We start from the raw sequence: 22,253 nt of genomic DNA on the forward strand, positions 1-22,253 counted from the left end.
CACAGTGTTCCTCATGTCTTGGACCTCTTATATTAAAAATAACATTTTAGAATTTTTTTTGATGTTTGTCTTTCAATACTGGGGCCTTTAGTTTATTTCCAAAAAGGACACAATTGTTTCATGCAGTGATACCATTTAATCCCCAGCCCCCTTCCCCCACCCTGACCCCATCATTCAAATATTCATTTTTTCATGCTCTGAAGTTGTGATGGTGTCAAATCAGTTCGAAGAAGGAATTGATTCAACAGTAGTTTCATGACTTGACTGATTAGCAGAGATAAGAAGAGGGAGCATAACTAGGAAAACCACTACAGCATGTAGTTTTAACTGCTCTTTGGGGAGCTAGTTAATGAAAGAATCACTACAGAAACACAGTTGTGTAAAAAAGGAGCATTCTCTTATAACACACTGAGGATGTGTCATAAGTGGAAATATGTTCATAATTTCTATTTACTCTTAGCTGTAATTACCATGTGTCTTAAGAGAACTCTCAGTGCTCTGTCAAGGTTGCTTCGATCTTTTCTGCATCACATTTCAGGCAGAGAAGCTCAGTACAGGCTGGAGCTTGCCCCATGTGTTTTTTGTTTTTTGGCTTCCTTAAGAATTTAATTATCTGTTTTCTGTGTGAGAAAGCACTGGCATACCCAGAGACCTGAGCTTCAACTGACTGATTAGATTGGCATTAATCTGATTCATGTTCTTGTTATCTTTGCCATCTGTCTGTGAACCACAGTTAATAGATTAACATTGGTTTATGTGTTACCCTTTAATTTTTTTAAAATTCTCTCTTTCCTTTGACGCAGTGTCTATGAACCAGACAGAAATGTTCTGCGGAGGAAAGAATGGGAGAGGAGAAATCAGGAAGCACAGCAGGAAGATGGTTCATTTAATACCAGTTACTCCCTCTTCAGTGAACCGTACAAGGTAGATGTTTCCCAACTGTACTGCTTTTTATTTATTTATTTTTGGACAATAAAATGTAGGTTGTACAAGATGTTGCTCAGGCTTCAGTAGTCTCTTACAAGTGTTGGCCTCACAAAACTTGCATATAAACATTTATGGTTCATTGAGAATCAGATACTTTTATATTGGTTTCTTACAAGATTCAGTAGTAACTAAAATGAAATAATCTAATACCTTGTGATATTGCACTGAGTCTAGGAGGTTGCACTGAATCTAAGAGTAAAGGTGATGGTGCTTTACTTCTCAAGTATTTAGGAAAGTAACTGTGATAGAATGTGGTCAGGCTAACATAAGAACATCAGAATGGCCATACTGGGTCAGACGAATGGTTCATCTAGCCCAGTATTCTGTCCTCAACAGTGGCCAGTGCCAGATGCTTCAGAGGGAATGAACAGAACAGGGCAATTATCGCATGATCCATACCCTGTCATCCAGTCCCAGTATCTGGCAGTGAGAGGCTTAGGGACACCCAGAGCATGAGGTTGCATCTTGGTTAATAGCCATTGATGGACCTATCCTCAAGGAACTTATCTAGTTCTTGTTTCAACCCCAGTAAAATGTGTGGCCTTCACAACATCCCCTGCTACAGGATGACTGTGTGTTGTGTGAAGAAAAATAAACGTAAGGAAGTGTTAAAAGTCTGCTGTTTGTTAATTTTTTTGAGTGACCTCTGGTTCTTGTGTTATGTGAAGGGGAAAATAAAACTTCCTTATTCACTTTCTCCACACCATTCATGGTTTCATAGACTGCCATCATATCCCCCCTTAGTTGTCTCCTTTCTAAACTGAACAGTACCAGTCTTTTAAATCTCTCCTTATCTGGAAGCTGTTCCATACCCCTACACATTTTTGTTGCCCTTCCAATTCTAATATATCTTTTTTGAGATGTGGCAATCAGAATGGCACGCAATACTCAGTGTGTGTGTGGGGGGGATATCGTGGATTTACCTAGTGGCATCATAATGTTTTATGTGTCACCTATCCCTTTCCTAATGGTTCCAAACATTGTGTTAGCTTTTTTGACTGCTGCTGCACATCGAGCAGATGTTTTCAAAAACTATCCACAACGAATCCAAGATTTCTGGACCCTATCCTTTTGTATGTCTAATTGGGATGGTTTTCCAGTGTGCTTTATTTTACACTTACTGACATTTCATTTCATCTGCCAGTTTTGTTGTCCAGTCATATTTAGCTACACACTAAATATGTTTGTATCATGAATACAATCTAGGTGCCTGTTGTTTAGCATGACAGTATATGTAGTTTATTTTTTATTCGCTATGAATGACACAAACAAAATTGGTCTGAAAATACCATCTGCTAGGATTTTCATTCCTGTGGTCCCACCTTCCAAAAGGGGCAGACAGAATTCCCAAATGTCATTTAGAGTTTTGGTCCCTAAGGGATGGAGCACAAGCCAGTCCCACCACCAATGGTCACGTTACCCTTTGAGCTTAAGCACTGCCTAACCTTTGAGGACTGGTAGTTACCTTCTTGAGCATGGTCAGTAAAAGAGCTCCCTGCAGGGGCTGTACCTCTCCAATTGCTGCTCCAGCTCTTCTCTTTGGATGCTTCAAAGCACCGTAGGGTACCTTTTACTATGTCTCTGCCTTCCAGTCAGATCTAAGTTATTAAAATAGCTCTGCTCCATCTGCCTTGGAGTGGCCTACCAGTTGTACAGTGTTAGATTTGCTGCAAATGTTGGCTTAAGCACTTAGAAAACATGGGAAACATCTTCAAGTCCTCCTCAAGGTACTGCAGAGAGACTACCACAAGTCCCTTATGAGATCAGCCTGGAGTGTTTTGAAGGGCAAACCCATGAGCACAAGTTACTCCATACCACTATGTGCTGAGACTTGGTGCAGGTGCTGCTGGGTTGGTGCAATGCATTTTTGTCCTGCTAAGCCCAGTCAGGTAGCTTCATCACCAAATGGGTCCTGTGCTGTTGCCCGGGAAGCAGTGGATCCTTAACCTGCATAGTCAAAGCTATGTACTTGAAGTTGGTGGTACTAAGATAATCTGTAGAGGTCTGAAGAAGAGGTTGAGCAGAAGCACTGAGAGAGAGGGTCTTATTCTTTCTGACCAGCTGCTGCTAAAACCTCCCTCCAGAAACCTTTGTAATGAGGCCTCCAGATTTTCCCCCTACCATCTCTATTTATCATCTCAGTCCCACGGTATGGAAATGGTGATTCTGAATTATCAATGTGTTCTCAGGCCAAATCACTCTTAGTTCTGTGAGAGGCTGCCACAAAGTCTTCAATACTGACATCAGTGCAACCTTCTCACCCTGTGTCAGAAAGTGAGGGGAGCTCTCAGTACACTTGGAGTGATTTTTACACTGGGGTTAGTGCCTGTACCCCAGGAGTTATCTCCCTCAGTCACTAAGCTCTGGCTTCAACACCAGCTTCTCCTACCCCCTGTATCTTTTGTACCATGGACTCTGATGCAGTCCCTGTCAGGGCTTCCTGAGGCACTTATGATGCTGTAGGCTACCCCATGCTCCTCCATCACCAGACAGTTCCTTCCATTTATACCCGGCTGGGGCGGGGGGGGGGAGTGGGGGGGGGCTGAGGATCAGGTTGGTGATGATGACTACAGCTTGGATTCAGAAGAGCTGGAGGATTCTATAGATGCCAAGTATATTTCTGCTGTGGAGAAACATCAGGTTAACAGCTTTGCTGGTGTTCTCATAAATCTGCACGAGTAGTTACTGAGACGTTACAGGGCCAGAATTTCCCTCTCCCATAGAGTGCTGTTGCCTTCCACCCTATTTTAGATGAGCTAGTGAAAAAGATGTGACAGGCACTTCTACATCTGGCTTTGTTGTGAAGAAAAAATATATCCTCTCCATGGAAACCACCACCTACGTCTCCCACCTTCAGTGTGAGGTCTTGGTGATGCCAACCATGGCTACAGGGAAAACCATCACTCTCACGGTATTGAACACCAAAGCTTCAGCACTTAAGATTCTGTGAATGTCAGATTTACACTGCTTGTGGCCTTTATCATGGCTTAATACCAGGAAGACGTTTTCTGCTCTGATTGAGTCTCTTCCACAGAACTAATGCCAGGAAGCTTGTGCACATAAAGCATACACTTGGCTGTGCAGCAGGTGTGGGCCACCTTCCATGCTAATGAATTGGTGATGAAAGCCACTGCCTCAGGGGAAGATGCCTATAGCTCTGGCTGAAGGCATCTTGGTTGTACTAGGTTTCTATATTGGAGAGAAACTGACTGGGGAATAAGTGGAGTTCTCACTGCAGAAGGTAAAATGAAGGCCTCTGAACATTCTCAGGCCTGTATCTCATTGCTCAGGCCTCTTTGTGACACTTTCTCGGGATGTCCATAACTGTAAGTCACCGTGTTACCCCTTGCCTTAGCAAGAGAGAGATTTGTTGGTGGTAAGCTGGATGACAGCTTCCTGACACCCAGTCTGTTAGCCATCCCAGGCAAACCGTTCAGCATTCTTCCAGCCCTTACTTTGCCTTCCAAGTAAACAATTGGTGTATCCCAGTTCTCCAACTCCCCAGAAATGTTCCCCCTGTATTGTGCAGCTCATCACTGAACACTCAGTAATTATTAAGTCCACTGTGTCCAAATACTATAAATACCAGCTTACTTCAACAGAGAAGGAACAGTCTATTTAATATCACAGTACTGAGATGACATTATTGTAAAAGGAGAATAAGTTTATTAACAAAGAACAGAGATTCACATATTCAAGTGAATATTGAGTAGGAAAAATGGCAACAGTGACACTGATTACATATAAAACAAAAGTATAACACATTTCTAAGAGACCGATCATAACTTTTAACATGCTAAAACCTATGGGCTTGTCTTCACTACAGGCTAAATTGGTGCTGCTGCGATCAATGTAGCGGCATTGATTTAGTGAGTCTGGATAAGACATGTTAAGTTGATGGGAGAGTGCTCTCCCATAGACTTCTGTAATCCACCTCAACGAGAGATGGAAGCTGTGTTGATGGGAGAGCATCTCCTGTTGACATAGCACGGTGTAGACACTGAAGTAAGTCGATGTAGTTTACATTGACTTTTGTTATGTAATTTAGTGCTGTAGTGAAGACAAGACCTATGTCTAAGTAAGTGTCCACTTAAAGCAACTTCTCAGCAGCACCAGCCCCCAGGACCAGGATCCAACTTTCATAGATGAAAAAAGTGCTGTCCTTTCTGCTCCCACAGTGATAGATAACTGTCCAGGGGTTCTTTTCCCCCTTCTTATAGTCCAGCAAACCTTTGAAATGGATCCTTTTGAAGTGTACCCCCAGATAAATTCATTCTTTCCTGATGCTTGTGCTCTGGTGTGCTGGTGCCATGCTGCTTTTTCACCCTCCTGTTAACTTGTTCTTCCTGTATACCTCAAATGCAACTGAACTCCCATTATATTTGGCATATCCTGCTTAATTTACATCAGGGATCTAGGCAGACAGGTAAATCAACATTCCTTTGTTTGGGTAATCCTTGTTTATCAACCCAGCTTGGTAACGTAGTTTAAACATATTTTTAGTACATACATGCGATTTCTGGAATAGCACCTGAACATTCCTCTCACAATGCTTATGATGACCAGTATGATATAAGCTCTCATATGATACCTCACACGACATTCTTTATGGATAAAATTCGATGATATCAATGTGTTAGGTGTAGTGAGTTTGTCAGACTTGATAGGAGATGCTGTTACATGACAGTGAACCCTTTACCAGTTGGCATCAAGGGGCCTTTAGGGTCACACCATCCACAAGGGAATGAAGGGAAACACTCCTCTTTGTAGGCCCAACTTCTACATTAACTGCAGGCTTCAAGGAAGTTTAATACCCCTCTGCACAGGGCATTTGGCCTCGATAACACCAGCAGAAGTCAAAGGGCCTCATTCTTGCCTTTCAGCAAGCAGTAGCTGACCTTGTCAAAAGCAGACTGGGAGCCTTTTATACTTGTTTGCTCCTGGTCATCTTAGATGTCTGTGCTCTGTGTCCTAAAATCAGATTTTCAGAAAGACTCTACAGCAGTGCTACTCAGACCTCTCTGGTTCAGGAGCCAAATTAGTGATCAACATTACCCAAAAGAGCCACAGTAGTGTGAATTCATTGTTTCATTTACTATTTTTTAAAATATATTATTCTCACAGCAGAATGACTGACCAAGTATTCTACAATTGGTTAACAACATAGTAAAAGCATCCTGAGTGGTTAATAACTTAGATTGGTTAATAGTTAAATCACTCAGTGTTTTAATATCATATGCTGCAAAGAGCTGCAGGAATCATAGAATCATAGAATATCAGGGTTGGAAGGGACCTCAGGAGGTCATCTAGTCCAACCCACTGCTCAAAGCAGGACCAATCCCCAATTAAATCATCCCAGCCAGGGCTTTGTCAAGCCTGACCTTAAAAACTTCCAAGGAAGGAGATTCTACCACCTCCCTAGGTAACGCATTCCAGTGTTTCACCACCCTCCTAGTGAAAAAGTTTTTCCTAATATCCAACCTAAACCTCCCCCACTGCAACTTGAGACCATTACTCCTTGTTCTGTCATCTTCTACCACTGAGAATAGTCTAGAACCATCCTCTCTGGAACCACCTCTCAGGTAGTTGAAAGCAGCTATCAAATCCCCCCTCATTCTTCTCTTCTGCAGACTAAACAATCCCAGTTCCCTCAGCCTCTCCTCATAAGTCATGTGTTCCAGACCCCTAATCATTTTTGTTGCCCTTCGCTGGACTCTCTCCAATTTATCCACATCCTTCTTGTAGTGTGGGGCCCAAAACTGGACACAGTACTCCAGATGAGGCCTCACCAATGTCGAATAGAGGGGAACGATCACGTCCCTCGATCTGCTCGCTATGCCCCTACTTATACATCCCAAAATGCCATTGGCCTTCTTGGCAACAAGGGCACACTGCTGACTCATATCCAGCTTCTCGTCCACTGTCACCCCTAGGTCCTTTTCCGCAGAACTGCTGCCTATCCATTCGGTCCCTAGTCTGTAGCTGTGCATTGGGTTCTTCTGTCCTAAGTGCAGGACCCTGCACTTATCCTTATTGAACCTCATCAGATTTCTTTTGGCCCAATCCTCCAATTTGTCTAGGTCTCTCTGTATCCTATCCCTGCCCTCCAGCGTATTTACCACTCCTCCCAGTTTAGTATCATCCGCAAATTTGCTGAGAGTGCAATCCACACCATCCTCCAGATCATTTATGAAGATATTGAACAAAACCGGCCCCAGGACCGACCCCTGGGGCACTCCACTTGACACCGGCTGCCAACTAGACATAGAGCCATTGATCACTACCCGTTGAGCCCGACAATCTAGCCAACTTTCTACCCACCTTATAGTGCATTCATCCAGCTCATACTTCTTTAACTTGCTGACAAGAATACTGTGGGAGACCATGTCAAAAGCTTTGCTAAAGTCAAGAAACAATACATCCACTGCTTTCCCTTCATCCACAGAACCAGTAATCTCATCATAGAAGGCGATTAGATTAGTCAGGCATGACCTACCCTCAGTGTACTCAGGAGACACACTGAGGAGTTACTTGCAGCTCCCAAGCCTCAGTCTGAGTATTACTGCCCTACAGACTGTTCCTTACCCCATTATACCTCTCAAGAATGCTCTCAGGCACCCTCTGATGATGAAGAGATGCTGCAGGAAGTCCAATCCCTTCTGGCCAAGAAAGAGGGAGAAGAAGGGGTTTTATTCCAGATACTTCCTGGACAGAAGAGACTGCCTCATCAACAAAATCAGTAATTTTGCTAAAGGTTCTTTAAGAAGAATGTGATTGGCTATATCCTCTGGATCTTGCAGTTGTTTGTACATAGAGATACTTCCCAGGTATCAGAAGGTGTGAGATATGTTTTCACTAAATATTTGGTCTACTTACCCAAGTTGGGAGTGCATGTGTTCTCCTACCTAATAACTGGCTACTCAAGGACAGCAACCCTTTTGAGGGTGTCATAAAATCAGTCTGTACCATTAGAGTTCCTGTTAAAATACCCGACATTCCAACTTGTCCCTAGCAGACAATTAGAATACCCGAGAGCCCAGACAGATACAGCTTAGCTTGAACCTTTCCTGCCTCAGGATGGGATCCAAGACCTTACCACTCTGGCAGAGAAGATAAGTAAGAGCCAGCAGATGACAGCTTAGACCATACTAAGAACGTTGGATCTGATGGCTACAGCTGTACTTGTAGTTCCCATAGCACATTTGCAGATGAGATCTCTTCAGTGGCCCCCAAGAGCGCAGGGATTCTCACATCACATTCAGATGAGAGAATACCGCTGGCCTGGTGGCATCTAGAGACAATCTTCAACTAGTTATGGCAGGGGTCTGCAACCTTTCAGAAGTGGTGTGCCCAGTCTTCATTTATTCACTCTAATTTAAGGTTTCACATACCAGTAATACATTTTAACATTTTTAGAAGGTCTCTTTCTATAAGTCTATAATATAGAACTAAACTATTGTTGTATGTAAAGTAAATAAGGTTTTAAAAATGTTTAAGAAGCTTAATTTAAAATTAAATTAAAATGCAGAGCCCCTTGGATCAGTGGCCAGGACCCGAGCAGTGTGAGTGCCACTGAAAATCAGCTTGGATGCTGCAGGTTGCCTACCCCTGAGCTATGGACATCCAAATTGCAGTGAGCACAAATGTGCCTAGCTTGTGACAGGGAGTCCGTAGAGAGGGGCCCAAATGCTTGGAGGAAGTTGGTCTTTCCAGGAACAAAGGCTGCATAAAAATGTTCACACATAGGGATATGGACAGTTCCTCAGGCTTTAAGGCCTGGTATTCGAAAAGGTAGCCCTAGTTTGAGGAGAATCAGGCCACCACATTTTACATCAATAAGTAGGGAAGCACCATGTAATGGGGTGACCTGCCTCTTTAAGGAGGCCAGGGCCTGGCCAACCTTGTTTAATTAGCCAGGCCCTACCACACCTGATCTGGGTGTAGGACTTAAAAAGGGAGGAAACCCAGCACTTAGGGGCTGGCTGTGGAGGAGAGTTGTTGAGCTGTAGCTGGAGAGCTGAGTCACTAGAGTGGCGCTAACTCCTGTGGTAGGCCCTGGAACAAAGGGCCAGTCTCCAGGGAGGAAGTCCTGGGGGCTATGTTCTATCAGAGGAACTGGGATTTGAAGAGGAACCAAGAGGGGTAAGAGGCTCAAGCACTTAGATGAGTGAAAGACATTTTGGTAGTGTTTAGTTTTGGAGTTCTCCTGAGCTCAGGGAGAAGTCATGGGACCTGCTACTCTTCCAAAAAAAACCCCACCAATGAGTGCAATTCTGTTTGATTAAGAAGGACTTTGCTGCTGAACTCGGAGCAGATGGGAGAAGGGACTTTGAAGAAGTTAGCTGGGAGAAGCCAGCTTGGGGTTTGTCCAGTTACAGCTGGACTTGGATACCCCAGAAGGGGGTTTGAACTTTTAAGTCACAAAAGACCCAGACAGAGGCTAACAACAGGAGAAGGTGACCAGCGGGGAGCCCCATCAACCCCACACCCAGCACAAGGAAGCACCAGCTGGTGAATAGCTTCTGTGCACATGGGGCTTGCTCTGTAGTGGGATCCTATAACACTGCCTGAGTTGGTAAAACCTGTTTATGTTAAAGTGGCCCTGTCTCTCTAAACATTCCTTGACACCATACATGTAGCAGGGAAGTAGAACATACTCATAGGCAGACTGGATCAGTCTGTGACAGATCCTCACAAATGGTCTGTGAATCAAGGAATGGTGTATCAGCTCTTCCCTCCAGTGGGGAGTACCAGAGGTGGATCTCTTCAGTAGTCATCTGACCAAGACACACAGAAAAAGACTGCACTAGTGAGGTATCTGCTGGAGAAGAAGAGATCGAGTGAAGAAGTTGCCTCCTCTGTTCCTTTCTGCTAGTACCTCTGCTAGCTAAGATCTTGGCAAAGTTTAGTCTAGAGAGTGGTCTTACGAACCCCATACTGGCCCAGACAAGTATAGTTGTCAACTCTGTTGCAGATACTCAATTCCGTGAGGCTGGGAGTCTGGCCCGAGGGCACTCTCCTCTTTCCCAACCCAGGAACTCCCTCCTTGAGAAGATTTGCTCCTGACAGGATAGAGATGTTTAGTTATGCTGTCTCTGAACTGGTAGCTCCAGTCTTCCTAGCTTTTCAAAATCCATGTAGCAGGTGGACTTACAATTCCAGATAGAAGAAGCTTGTGGCATGATACAAGCAGGCCCATGACAACCCCTTTACTACCTATGCTTGACTAGCTTCTTACTGCCTGAGTCTAATTTAAATCCCAACTAAGTTAAGAAACATCTAGCCTGTTGAGAACTAGTCAAAGTATTATCTCTGTAGACCCGTATCTTCAGATTTATGTGGGGCTTTCCATTTTTTAAATCTCATTAATAGCTCTCTTTATTATGGGACGTTAGTGTGGTCCTGACAAAGCTAATGAAAACTCCCTTTTAAGCCACCAAATATCTGTGAGCTCAAATTCAGTGTGATAGTGACTTCTGCTTGTAGAGAGAGCGAGCTTCAAGCTCTCATGACTGTTGCATCTTATTCCAAGTTTTACAGTGTGATGCTTCAGACTCAGCTGAGATTACTCTTGCAGGTGGTGACAAATTTCCACCATAGTCAGCCTCACAACTTGCCAATGTTCTTTCCACCCACGTGTACCCATGATGCTCTTCTCTCTAGGCTCAAAAAGTTCTTGGCATTTTAACTGGAGTGGATTAAATCTTTAAAAAATCCTCCCAACTTTTTTTTATTTTCCTCCACTGGGCAATACTGTGACTAAGTGATCCATTTCAAAAATTGTAGTTTGATTGCATTTTGCATATCTATCACCTGGCTGCCCTGAAACTAGAAGGCCAATGCAAGGCATGTTCAGCTTTAGGCAAAGCTGCCTGCACTGCTTGCCCTGGGGGGATGGTTCCCTTGCAAACATTGACAAGGCAGCTACATGGCCCTCATGCCACACTTCCCTAAGGCATTATTACTTGGATTCAGCTTCTAGGAGGAAATCCTGTTTCTGTGATGCAGATACTGTTTCTGAGTTAGGGGAGTACCAATTCTCCTTTCCCCTAGCATGTTTGGTTCTTTCAGTATATGACTAATTTAAACCAATTATATATGAAGTTTATAAAAAGTAAGCCAACTGCCGCGCCCCCGCCCCACCTTCCTCTCCATGTTTGGTATTGGCCTGATTACTGTTTCCTGTTGCAGATTTATTTACATTCTTTTTCTTTTTTACATTCTTTTTATGTTCTTCCCTTGAGCTGCTTCTCTCTCTCCAGGAGCATGAATCCTGAGGTTAAATCCTGGTCCTAGTGAAGTCAATGGGTGTTTTGCCATTGACTTCAGTGGGATCAGGATTTCACCACTGGTGGAGGAAAAGCAGAAAATTACTGACCTCTAATCCTGTTTCTGTAAAGGTAGCCTGACAGGATTCTCACTCAAACACCTGCTTCTCTGCAGAGTTTGGAAGAATCTATGAGGTGGTCATGTTAATGTTTACACCTTTGTTTACAATTAACTTCGTGAGACAATAGTTTTCAATTATTTTTATTGATTGTCTTCTTTCTTTGGGGAGCTTTTGCCTCCTGCTCGAAGACAGTGGCTAAGCTCAGATGGTAGCACATTCCACCCTGGGGAGGATGGAAAAGGCAACTTGCTTGTATTCCATCTCTCTACCACTGCCAAAAAATGTTAAGAACTTCCTGTTTTTTTTTGCAAAAGAGCTAAGACTAGGGTGACCAGATGTCCCGATTTTATAGGGACAGTCCCAATTTTGGGGTCTTTGTCTTATATAGGTTCCTATTACCACTCTACCCCCTGTCCCGATTTTTCACATTTGTTGTCTGGTCACCCTAGCTAAGACCCAGGAGTGAGAATTCTGTCAGAAATGATCTTTTCAGAGAAGTAGAATCACACATCAGTAATATTTTTCCCATGTCCCATTAGCTCACTTTGATGGGACCCTCGTTGATATTAGGGTCAGCTCAGAATATGCAGTAGTCTGACTGGTGAATTCAGTACTTTCTTAAGCTATTGTATTGCCTCCCTTTTCTGCTATGTGTACATTTCTGTAAAGAATGCATACTGGAGGAAATCAAGAATGTAATATTTTCATTCATGGCTGAAACCTGACCCATGTCTTAAAGGGGAAGCTTGCTGTGGACTACAAGGATTTAGTGCCAGATGGGCCAGGGGATAGTCCAGAGCAGTAATGTATGTGCAGATGGTCAGGCAGCCAGTGGGTCAGTCCATATCAGAGGCTGTCCGGGGCCATGGTCAGAGTTCTTGAAGGGGTCAGTAGCCGGAAGACTCAATCCGAGGGGCCAGGTTAGTGGGTTGGGGAGGTGAGGTTGGATGAGGCAACAAGGTAGGGTCAGGTGAAGCAGCAAGGCAAGGTAGACTGGGGAGTGGTCTGGGGTTCAGTCAACTTCCTCTTCCTGTTCAGGCATTTATATAGTCCGGTTACTCAATGAAAGTGCTGCCTGTCCATCTAATCAGGGGTCTGGGTGCTGTGGGCCTGTAGGCCTTCAGTACTTAGGCTGTTGGTCAGAGGCAGCACACCAGTGCATTGCTGTGGTGCAGTAGCTAAGGCTGCTGCCTAAGCACCTTGTAGGCCTCAATTCAGTACTTGGCTCCCAACAAAGGAAATTTCTTTATTATGACCAGATTTAATTCAAATCATTCTGCATAGCCGCAATAATAAATTTTCTAGTTTCCAGGTAATATATTTTAACGACAGTGTGATACCAGTGATAGATTTCTTTTTTATATACTCTGAGGCCCTTTACAGCTTTTCCAGTTCAGGGTAGATTTAAGATGTTGACAAGTTTCTTCAGAGACAATAAGGATTTTTGATCTCATTCCTCAACTGTGTTACTGTATAAGGCAGTGCTGCTTCAGTAAGGAGTGAAGCATGAATGGTATTGTTTTCTTTTACTTTAATTGTTACAGAATGTTTGTTTGATTTTTTTTTTGTTTTGTTTTGCAGACTAACAAGGGGGATGAGCTCTCAAATCGTATCCAGAATACATTAGGTAACTATGATGAAATGAAGGACTTACTGACAGATCGATCCAACCAGAGTCATCTTGTTGGAGTTCCAAAACCTGGGATTCCACAGGCACCTGTGAACAAAACTGATGAACATTTCATTGGAGATTCAAGACCACAGCCTCAGCCTTCCATCTGCAGCACTTCATCATCCATACCAGCAGCTCTATCTGGTCAGCAAAGCAAGAGCCCCACAATGGGTTGGCAGAAAGCTGGGCAAAATGCTTCTGATGGCCAGCAGAGGGCAAGCAAGCATGGGCACAGATTGCTTGAGTCACACAATAGTGACTTCAAAATGGCTAACCAAAAAACTGGTCTGGAAAAGCTTAAACACTTTGCATCGAGTCCCACATCGTCATCTGTCAGTGCAGCACAACAAGGTACTTTAAGATCCGTGCTTGGAGACAGTGTTGGCAAAGCACAACAGCAGTCAAAACTAAATTGCAGTGTAGAAGTAGGCTCTCAGGCTCAAGAAAGGCCAGCAAAACACAGCAGTGGGCACTGTGTTCAGAACTTCCCTCCTTCACTTGCTTCAAAGGCTAATATAGTTCAACAGAAACCAACGGCTTATGTAAGACCAATGGATGGTCAAGATCAGGCTCCTGATGATTCTCCAAAGCTAAAGTTATCAGCAGAAGCTAACAAGCACTGCACATCATATAGGGGAGTACCTTCTAATAAGCCTGACCCAGCTATGGCCAAGACCAAGATGGCAATATTTAGCACTCCCAAGCAAGAAGAGGTAAGCATTTTTAAATATTTCATGACATTGCCAAAGAAACTGGTATTTAAACTTTGCAAGGTGCACCTCTTTTTAAACATTTTTATATATTTGTTTTGTTTAAAGCCTTTTGTTTGTTTAAAATTGGAATGGCATGCCACTGCAAATAGTAACCGAATAGTTGCATCAAAAAGGTATCTGAGATAAAGGCTTAGTTGTCTTCAGAACTGAAACGCATTATACAGATGCAAATGTTCAGTTAACATAAATTAAGGCATATTAATCACTAGAAATTTCTCTGGCTATCTAAGCCTAAGTTCTGGAGGAAACCATAGTGACATAAAATTTCATTTACTTGTTCAAGAATCCTGCATATTACTTCTAGATTTTGCCATATTTTAATGGATTTCTCCCTTTGGCATTCATTGAGCTATGACAGATGGTCAGGAATAGTTCCACAGGCCTCCGCAATGTCAAAACAGCTACACCCCCCATGTAAATAACTTATATAATCAATGTTATTATTATAACACAGATGAGAGATTAATAATGGTACTGGCTATTCATATATTTAGCTTTCATAGCAATTGTCTCAGTTTCAAAATGATTTATAAAGCGATTTAAGACAAAAATACATGATATATTTCCTCCAGAGTCATCCTGTTATAGAAAACCAATTAACATACAAACTTGACCATTTGCAACAAACAAACAAGCTTACAGGCAACATTTCTGTTATCTGCTCTATGTGTTAGACTTATCCTTTGTTTTGGGGAAATTTCAAATTTCGTCATTGTCCCCATCAGAACACTGTGCTTGATCAGTACCACATCCTGTGATTTTCTTGATTTTTTTTTTCTTTTGTGTTTAAAAAAAAATAATTGGCAGACCATGTGTGGGTTTTCTTCATATTGTATTTAAGTTTGCCAGGGTAAAATCAGAGGCCTCTTTTGCTAATTTCACATCCTCAGCTGGTGTAAACTGAAACTCAGTGGAGCTATGCCAATATACACCACTTATAAATCTGGCATATTTTCTCTGTTTGGCCTGAATGGCTAGGACTACATCAGAGTAGAGATAGTGACCTTGTTACTCTTATTTAAAGGTATGGTGTTTATTTAGCTGTCTTAATTTTTCTGTCTCTCATGTTGGAAAATGAATGCTTTTAGGGTCTCCCTTGGTTTGTTGCCTTCTCACTGGGATTCTAAAAGGCCTATTCTTCAAAAATTGGGATGCCTGCTGTATGCCACTTTAATTTTTAGGAAACCAAATCTCTATGAAAGCAATTGCATTGTCTCAGCCTACTTAGGCATTCCAAACCACATGATTATTTTCTCTAAGTGAATTATCCACCAATTCAAAGCAAAAGTGAAGTGGTTTTTTGGCCTTGAAAAGTGATCGATTTAGACGCGAGTCAAATTTTCAAGAGCCCCTGGAGTGGGTCGACCACACGAAATATCTTTGCACTCACAAACTCCCGTGTTTATGGATAGTAGTTCAGGTCATGGCATGTGCTGCTGTCCATTTAGTCATGTCATTCCCTGATTTTCTGGTGCAAACACATGTTTGGATACCCAAATGAGGGCGTGTTCGAGGAATAACAGAAGCATATGCCTTGTCTGGCTCTTTCAAATTTTCTCCTTAAGATAGATTTACAGAGGTGCCAGTAAAGAGTCACTTGCTTGTTTCAAATTTCAGTTTTGGCTTTGGGATTTTTCACCTGTATTCTCATTTTGACCAGCCTAGTATCCAGTGAAGCTACATCTAATTATATATTGTCCATCCTTTCCTCATTCTGTTCAAAGAACAGATACTAAATTATGCGGTCTGTGATCCAGCAGGCATTATGGAAATTTACTGGAATGATTCTGGTAATTAACTGTCCAATGTATAGAATTACAAAATTAGTGCGTGAGCGGGATAAGATGTAATATACTTGAAATTTAGTAATTTGATACCATGTCACATGAAATTTTAGTTGAAAGCAAATTAGCTGGTTAGAGGCACTGGTGGTCTGATAAATGTCCAAAACACTGTTAAAAAATTGAAAAATTCTGATATCTTGAGTTGGAGGAAAATGTCTAGTGGGGTATTACAGAGATCTGTGTTAGGGTTTTGAGATGGACTCAAAATATTGAAAAGATGGTATGGCCATTTCATGTGACCTAAAGCTACGGGTCTGTGGGTTTAAATATTATTCACGTGAGTTTTGCTTTATCGTATGCTAGAATTTTCCATCACAAACAGTGCAGAGAAATTCTCTGCACCTGGGTGTCACTGCAGGGAGGCGTATTAACCAAAGCTGATAGGCTGTTCAACCAAAAATAGCTCCGAGTCCTGGGGCTCTGGTCTGTAGTGTCTTGCCTCATGCATCCTGCATGCATACTACTTATCAGATCTAAATTGTAATCCCTTCTTTTTTTCTGTTTCAGTATTTCAAGCTCTTGCAATTTTATCAAATGTCTCAAGATATTTGGGGGGTTTTAAGAGTCTCAGTGAATTTTTTATTTCTGCTTTCAATATTGCAAAGTTTTGCCCTCTACCCAAAATGGCCACCATCTCCCATTACTGTCAATAGGACTGAAGTCATATGTGCCCTCAGCACAATAACCATCATGTCCCTTTACCTTTTGCAGAGGAAAATGAGGCTCCAATTCTCTCCAATGGGGCTGAAGTCAGGCTGTTCTCAGGAGAGGGCAATCCCTTAGTCACCATGTGACAGGGCCTGGCAGGGGCCAGAAATGAGGCTGTGAGGGAAACTGGGAAGAGGAATGTGTTTAAGAAATAGAGCAGGAAACTATGAGGAGACAAGGAAATGTGTGCAGCAGAAGGCACACTGAGGGCATGCAGAGGTATATGAAGAGCAGAACAGAGGCAAAGAATTGGCACAGGGAAGTATCGAGAGCAAGAGGCAGAATGAGGCCTTGTCTAGGCTAGCATAAAAGGTGTGATGTTGTAGGTTGTTAAGTAATGCATTCTTACCAGATGTTTTAAGAGAGTAGTGCAGAAAAAGCAGTGTATTCTTTAACATGTGATAAACTGATCTAGTTTTAAAGCCTAGGGAATTTAAGTTGATCAGTTTAGCACATGTTAAAGAATACACACTGCTTTGTCTATACTAGATTCTTAAAACTTGTTAGTTTAAACATGTTAGGTAATCCATTCTAACACACTTTTTACTCTAGCCTACATAAGGCCTGAGAGGGCATGCAGGGGAAATGGGGTCAGGAGGAAATTGAGGGGGCACAGGGAAATGTGGCAGGTAGGAAGAGTGTGAAAGGCAGAAGACTGTGAGGGAAAAGGAAGGGAAATAAGGGAGTCAAGTGAATGTAGGGGGTAGGTGGGAGCCTGGGGGACCGTGAACTGGGCAGCTGTCTAGCCTGTCCAGTTATGGAGGGAAATAGAAATGGAATGGTAGTTCCCTGCATCCCAGGGGGTAAAATTGAATAGAGTCCATCTTCTCATAGAGAACAGTGAGGACAACATTTTTTTGTGGGCATTTGAGGTTTTATTTTGAATTTGAGGTGATTGTTCACAAGTTGGGTATGGGCATCCTCCAAAGGTGAAAAAACAAAAAGAAGATGAAAAACAATGTGAGTTATTTAATTTTTTAAAATCTCATGGTGTATAAGCAATCTCCTCAATTTTTGAGGTCTGAGTCATAGTTTTTTGAATGCTCAAGTTTGGCAGTACTGCTGTGTCCCAAGTCTGTTGGTAGATCTAACAACTGTGCTCTTGCTTGCACATTTACCAGTTTGTAGGACCCATCAGCTAGAAAAATAAACAGAAGATAAAACAGTCAAAGTTAGGATCAAATGTAAAAAATACAAAATAGGAAGCAATGTTATACGAAGTGTCTCTTCTGTTGTACAATCTCTTCTTTGGGATATCCCTGGAGGTTTTCAGTTGAACAGGCCACAAAGTTGGCTGTGGTACAATTATCATTAATTGGAAATAAAAGCACTTTAATAAAAATTATAGACCATTACTTTTCAATATGTGAAAAAGGCTGATTTTTAATGTAGTCCAATACCTCATTTAATATTTTAATCAGATATGGAAAGCCTTCAATATCTTGACACAAAGTGAAGCTTATAACATTTAAAAAAATTGTTTTAATGAGAATACCTTGGGTAGACTGCATGCGTAAAGGTATCAGTTTCCCATTCGGGATATTAGTCTTTAGGAATCAGGTTCATCAGTATTAATCAGAAGCCATGCCCGACCTCTTGGTCCTTTCAAAAATTATGATATTGCTCTGCATAAACGATGGTCTCTCATCTCAAGTACTTCTGTTTCACATTTTGAATTTTACTGTAAATTATTTGTGAATTATATTACTGTAGATAAAAACCTAATGTATTGAGTAGAAGTACAGAGAAATGTGATATCATATTACAGAGGAAAATAAGCAAGAAAGCAAGTGCCTCTTATTTCTAAAAAAATTTTATGCTAGAAACAGAAACATAAAAGCCGAGATGGCAAGTAAGCCTTTGTATTTGAATTGTGTTTTTAAATACAATATTGTAGTCTATATGTTTTTATTATTATTGCTGGAAACACACGAGTTTAAAATATGTATTGTCCTCTGATAATTCTGCTTTGCTTAGTAGAGTGAAACAAGAAAATCCAGAAAGAAAAGGAGTACTTGTGGCACCTTAGAGACTAACCAATTTATTTGAGCATAAGCTTTCGTGAGCTACAGCTCACTTCATCGGATGATGTATTCTTTTTGCGAATACAGACTAACACGGCTGTTACTCTGAAAGAAAATCCAGGAATTTGAGAATGAAAAGTGACTACTAGTCTAATGGTGTAAAGCAGTTTTTTGTCAAATATGTGAACATATTTATATGAAATTCAGATAAGAGCATATTTGGGACACTTGTTTATTCTTTATAAGGTGCTTACACAGTTTCTGCAAAAGTTATGCATAATGCACTACATGTGGAGTTCCTTATTCCATTCTTCCTCAGTCCTTACTCAGGCAAACTCCTGTTGAAATCAGTGGGAGTTTGCCTGGGTAAGAACCTCACTGTGATTGGCCATATTGAAGTAATTACTTGCCGCATTTAGAGCTGGGTGAAATTTTTTTGCTGGAAATTTTTTTTGGCAAAAATGCAGACGCATCGACACCAAAATATTTTATGAATTTGTTTGCAAAAATGCAAAAATTTGTCAGTTTTGTTAAATTTGTTTCCAAAAACAAAAACAAATTTCTGAAAAAATTGAAATGTATCCTTTGACATTTTTTGAAACAAAAGATTTTGGTTGGATTACTTGTTCTGTTCATGATCAACTGTCCTGTTCATTCCCTCTGAAGCACCTGGCACTAACCACTGTCAGAAGACACGATACTGACCCAGTATGGCCGTTTTTGTGATTTTTTTTGGTTCAAAACGACATTTTGTGTTTTGAAATTTTCTTCCATTTTATTTTTAATAACATTAACAAATGCTCCAAATCGAAACAAAATGTTTAGCTTCATGTCAAACTAAATATCTAGTTCAACCCAGTATTTTTTCTGATTTGTTTTGGAATTGCCAGTGAACTGAAGCATCCATTATTCTCCCAGTTGTAGTCTCAGCAGTGTCTGGCAGCAGGCACTAGCCACCAGTCTTCAATGGTGCATAATAGTTATGGATGTCATTGGGGACAATTTTTTCTCAGTCAGTTTTATTCAAGGATGTTGGAATAAAAAAAACCCGCAACAACCAAAAATTAAACAGTAGACCAGCAGTTCTCAAACTGTGGGTCAGGACCCCAAGGTGGGTCGCAACCCCATTTTAATGGGGTTGCCAGGACTGGTGTTAGACTTGCTGGAGACCCGGGGCCGAAGCCTGAGCCCCACCACCCAGGACTGAAGCCTGAGCCCTACTGCCTGGGGCCAAAGCCCGAGGGCTTCAGCCCTATGTAGCAGGGCTCAGGCTTTGGCTTCAGCCCTGGGTGGCGGGTATCAGGTTACAGGCCCCTTTCCTAGGGCTGAAGACCCTGGGTTTTGGCTTTGCCCTCCTCCCCGGCCCAGGGCGGTGGGGCTCAGGTTTTGGTCCCCCCTCGTGGGGTCGTGTAGTAATTTTTGTTGTCAGAAGGGGATCACGGTGCAATGAAGTTTGAGAACCGCTGCAGTAGACATTCATGTGTGAAAAACTAAATGTGGCTTCATCTCATTTAGCAGTAATGTCATGGCTGGGACATAGGCAAGTCAGGCCTAGTGGTCAAAGTGGGTATCAAGCCGGGTTGGGTACTAGAAGTCAGAGTCTGAGACAGGCCAGAGGGAAAACCAAAAGTCAGGTGTCAGAAGACAGGCAGAGTTGGAGGCCGTAGTCTGGGGTCTCTTACACGCAGGGTCTCAAGCAGAGACAGGCAGGTAGTCTGTTTTATTGCTCAGCCCTGTCATGGCTTCCTGGTTTAAGTGCTGGCGTCAGCCAATCAGTGGGCTGTGAAGAGCTGCCACTCAGGTGCTCCTTGGTGGTACTTCCTGTAGAGCCTAGCCTCACAGCGTCTTCCCACATGAGCCTAGCCCAAGCCTCCTGTGGTGATGTGGAGGTGTCAGTGGTCCAGAAGCCCCATGGTCCCAGCTTCTAGTCTGGCAGGTTCTTACAAGTAGAAACTCCATTTCATAGTAGATGGGAAAAATTGTCATAATCGATATTTGTGCTGTCACCATAAAGACTGCGTATCAGTCAAGAAAATGGAAGATACTCTGCATCATCGCAAAGGTCTGCAGTTTCATTCAGGAGCTCTGATTCTCTTTGTCAGTGCTAACTTCAGGGAAACAGTAGAACAGCGCTCTCTTCTTCAGTGCCACTATAGAGTCCAGGCAACTGGCGGGGCTGGGAAATGAACCAAAGTTTTTCTCCTCCAAAGCCTGATGTGTTGAATTATGTCTCGTACAGGCAGGAACAAAAAACAGATGAGCAGTTGAAAGTGTTTTTTGGATCCAACTAATGTGGACACATTAACGATAAGTCAGTAATTCTTTTGAGATGAGTTAAGATTTGCCAAAAGAGGTTGGAAGTTTGGTTCTGTTATGTAATGGAATTAAGTGTGGTGTGAGTCTTGTAACAGTTGTCAGTTTTACAACAGTAAAGTGCTGTTATAAAGTAAACAGAAATGCAGCAGTGTTTGGGAAGCCATTCTACAATCACAGAACTTGAGTACCATACTATTAGTAGTTAGTGTTGCCAGTTTTGGTTGGACATATTCCTGGAAGTTTCATCACATGACATAATCTTTAATTAAGGATTAAACTTTAACTCCTGGAGACTCCAGGACTATCCTGGAGGGTTGGCAACCCTATGAGTCATAGGAGCTAGTTGCAAATCATTTCTTTCCCATATATTAATGAGATGGAGTTTAGCAAGCTACATGCATCAGGAATAGAACAAGAGTGCAATTAGACTGTGTAACATTAAACATGACTTTTCACAAGTAAAGGGTATTTTCTCTCAATAAGAATTAATCAACAACAAATACACAAAACATTGCTCAGTGTTCTGAAACAGTCATAGGTTTATTTAAGTCCTTTGAGTGCATGTGTGGGGGGTGTATAGAGTTTTTTGTGTTTTTACTTAGGGGAATGCAATAGTACAGGTTCCAAAGAAGGAATGGGCGAGTAGTGCTGAAAGTCTCAAACAAACATAGGGTGAACCAAATGTGCTAAGTCTGTTTTATGGATAATCGTTGTTTGATTAAGTAAGCTAAGGTGGCTTTTATGAATTCCTCTTCTAGGATCCTGCAAACACTGATGCATATAGTAACTTTACACCTGTGCACAGGCTCATTGAACTCAGTGGGACTAGTGCAGAAAGTTACTCATCTGACAGTGTTTGCAGGAACGAGACCTTGTCCTATAAGCTTTTACTTGATATATATTTTAGTGCTCTCTACTTTTTACTATTTCCATCCCCAGCAGAACAGTTTCATTTCTCTTTTGTATCAAATAACCATTTTTTCTTGTGTGGGGGAAAATGCTACACAAACGTATTTAACATCTTTGAAAAATCAAGAACTATATTGCTTTGAGTCTAAATGTTTTGTATGTATCTCTTTCCATATGGTGTCTAATCTACATTGGTTGCTATGGTGAGTTACTTGTTATTCCTCATTAATCTTGACTAGTACGATAATCACTGTAGGAAAATCTCTGATAACTGTATATATAAGTTATGATTTTCAAGGGACTTCCTTAACTTATGCATCTTCTTGCCAGTTTTTCCCAAGTTTGTTTTTTGTATTTAATAAAAGATGTATATTTTGAGCATTGTAACAAGGGTCTCAACTCCACGTGTCAGTAAAATTGATCTTTCCTACAGGTATCAGTTGGAAAGGTTGCCACTTTTAGGATGAGGAAGAGAGCTTAATGAATGTCAGAATTCTGTATTTTATTAGGAAAAAGTGCATTCCATCTTTCCCCCCCAAATGACCTGGATGTTTTTGCTTTGTGAATCATCTCTAGCGGTAATACCATATACATGAATAGAGTTCAGTTATACAGGATTGCAGTGCTTCT

The 22,253-nt window shown here is 41.8% G+C and overlaps 1 protein-coding gene across 4 annotated transcripts in view; it reads left to right on the plus strand.

Moving 5' to 3' along the window:
- Positions 1-22,253, plus strand: part of AFF3 (ALF transcription elongation factor 3) — a 466,113-nt gene that overhangs the window by 66,151 nt on the left and 377,709 nt on the right. For all 4 annotated transcript variants that reach the window (XM_074965024.1, XM_074965032.1, XM_074965041.1 and 1 more), the window contains exons 2-3: positions 804-924; positions 12,959-13,762. In XM_074965024.1, coding sequence (XP_074821125.1) covers positions 804-924; positions 12,959-13,762 — 925 coding nt within the window. The remainder of the gene's footprint in view (positions 1-803; positions 925-12,958; positions 13,763-22,253) is intronic.

This window comes from Natator depressus, chromosome 1, assembly GCF_965152275.1.
Source record: "Natator depressus isolate rNatDep1 chromosome 1, rNatDep2.hap1, whole genome shotgun sequence".
NCBI lineage: Eukaryota > Metazoa > Chordata > Testudines > Cheloniidae > Natator > Natator depressus.